We start from the raw sequence: 1743 nt of genomic DNA on the forward strand, positions 1-1743 counted from the left end.
AGTACATTAAAATTAAGAAGCATTTCAAGCAAAGAATATGCACCCCAATTTCTTAATCCACACTAAGGAAAACAACACGGTAAACATTTTGGAAAGGTTCTCACTGTGATTCTCTTCATATCTAGCTGGCGCAGCTGCATCATATTCTGAAGGACCGTGTGTTTGTACCATGACTCTTGAGCTATTGGATTGCCATCAAAGGTGATGTCTGAGAGGGAAGTAGAGTCAGAAAGGCAGGAAACATTGTCAAAACTGCAGGAGAGACAGAAACCATGACATTATTCTGAGGGTTTCAAATAATCCTTTCACTTTTTAAATAGACTTTACTTTTTTATAACAGTTTTAGACTTACAGAAAAATTGAGAAGATAGTACATAGTTCCCATAAACTCCCAGTTTCCCCTAGTATTAACATCTTTTATTAGTATGCTACATTTGTTATTAATAATACAATTAATTAACCAATATCAATACATTCTAACAAAACTCCATATTTTATCCAGACTTCCTTGGTTTCTACCCAGTGTCTTTTTTCTGTTTCAGGATCCCATCCAGGACATCATATTACATTTAGTTGTCATATCTCCTTAGGCTCCTCTTGGCTGTGACAGTTTCTTAGACTTTCCTTGTTTTTGATGACCTTCAGAGTTTTGAGGAATACTCATTAGTTATTTTGTAGGATGTCCCTTTATTAGGATTTGTCTGATATTTTTCTCACGATTAGACTGGGGTTAAGGTATATACCGTTAATATGAGTTATCACTGTTGATGTTGACCTGATCACCTGGCTGAAGTGGTTTTTCAGGTTTCTCCAATGTAAAATTATTATCCCCTCCCCTCCTTTTCATACTAAACTCTGTAAGGAAGTCATGATGTGCAGGCAACACTTCAGGAGTGGGAAGTTAGGCTCCCCATCCTTGAGGGCAGAGTATCTATGTAAATTATTTGGAATTCTTCTTTCCAGGAGATCTGTCTTTTTTGTCTGTCTGTCTGTCTGTCTATCTATTTATTTATTTATTTCAGTTTGGACTCAGAGATACTTATTTTATACTTTGGGTTATAATCCAATACTACTTGACTTACTTTGCTGTTCAAAATTATTCCAGCTTTGGCCATTGGAAATTCTTGTAATTGGCTCCTGTGTCCCTTTAACTATCATCAATGTGGATTTTTTTTTTTTTTTTTTGAGCGCTTGGCACTATAAGATTTTCTAGACTCATGTATTTCCCACCCTAGTCCTAGAATCAGCCATTTCTCCAAGGAGCCGCAATTCCTTTTACTGGAGAATAATATTAGAAACAAAGATCTGGCTAGGTGTACATTTTGCTACCACAGTAGTGGTGTCATTTCTTTTAGGTCCTTTCAGCTGATACAGCAAGAAAATATATGTGTGTATTGAAACCTATATATACACACATATCTGTAGATATTTCTCTCTGTAACTACCTGTGTCTATATTAAGCTAAACATGAGTTCATACTGATGTCTCCAACTCTACTGATACATCCAATCCATTACTAAATGGATCATTCTAGCCTCGTCCCCTTGCTTAGTCTAAAAATTCCTGCTCCCGACAAGGAGAAATTTGGCTCCCACCATCTGCTATCCATTTACTTAATTATTCGATTCCAGTATATATGTATAGAGGTATCAGAACTTTTCAACTGTACACCCAATGGGAAACAACTTTATCAAATGACGTACACAACTAGGTGTGATCCCTTTTGTATTTAGCCTTACAGAC

The 1743-nt window shown here is 36.3% G+C and overlaps 1 protein-coding gene across 1 annotated transcript in view; it reads right to left on the reverse strand.

Moving 5' to 3' along the window:
* Window positions 1-1743, reverse strand: part of LRRC49 (leucine rich repeat containing 49) — a 178135-nt gene that overhangs the window by 94726 nt on the left and 81666 nt on the right. Inside the window, exon 7 of the mRNA XM_012640557.1 lies at window positions 105-252. Within this exon, the coding sequence (XP_012496011.1) occupies window positions 105-252 (148 nt within the window). The remainder of the gene's footprint in view (window positions 1-104; window positions 253-1743) is intronic.

The sequence above is a fragment of the Propithecus coquereli genome, unplaced genomic scaffold (assembly GCF_000956105.1).
Source record: "Propithecus coquereli isolate 6110/MARCELLA unplaced genomic scaffold, Pcoq_1.0 Scaffold155, whole genome shotgun sequence".
Lineage (NCBI taxonomy): Eukaryota > Metazoa > Chordata > Mammalia > Primates > Indriidae > Propithecus > Propithecus coquereli.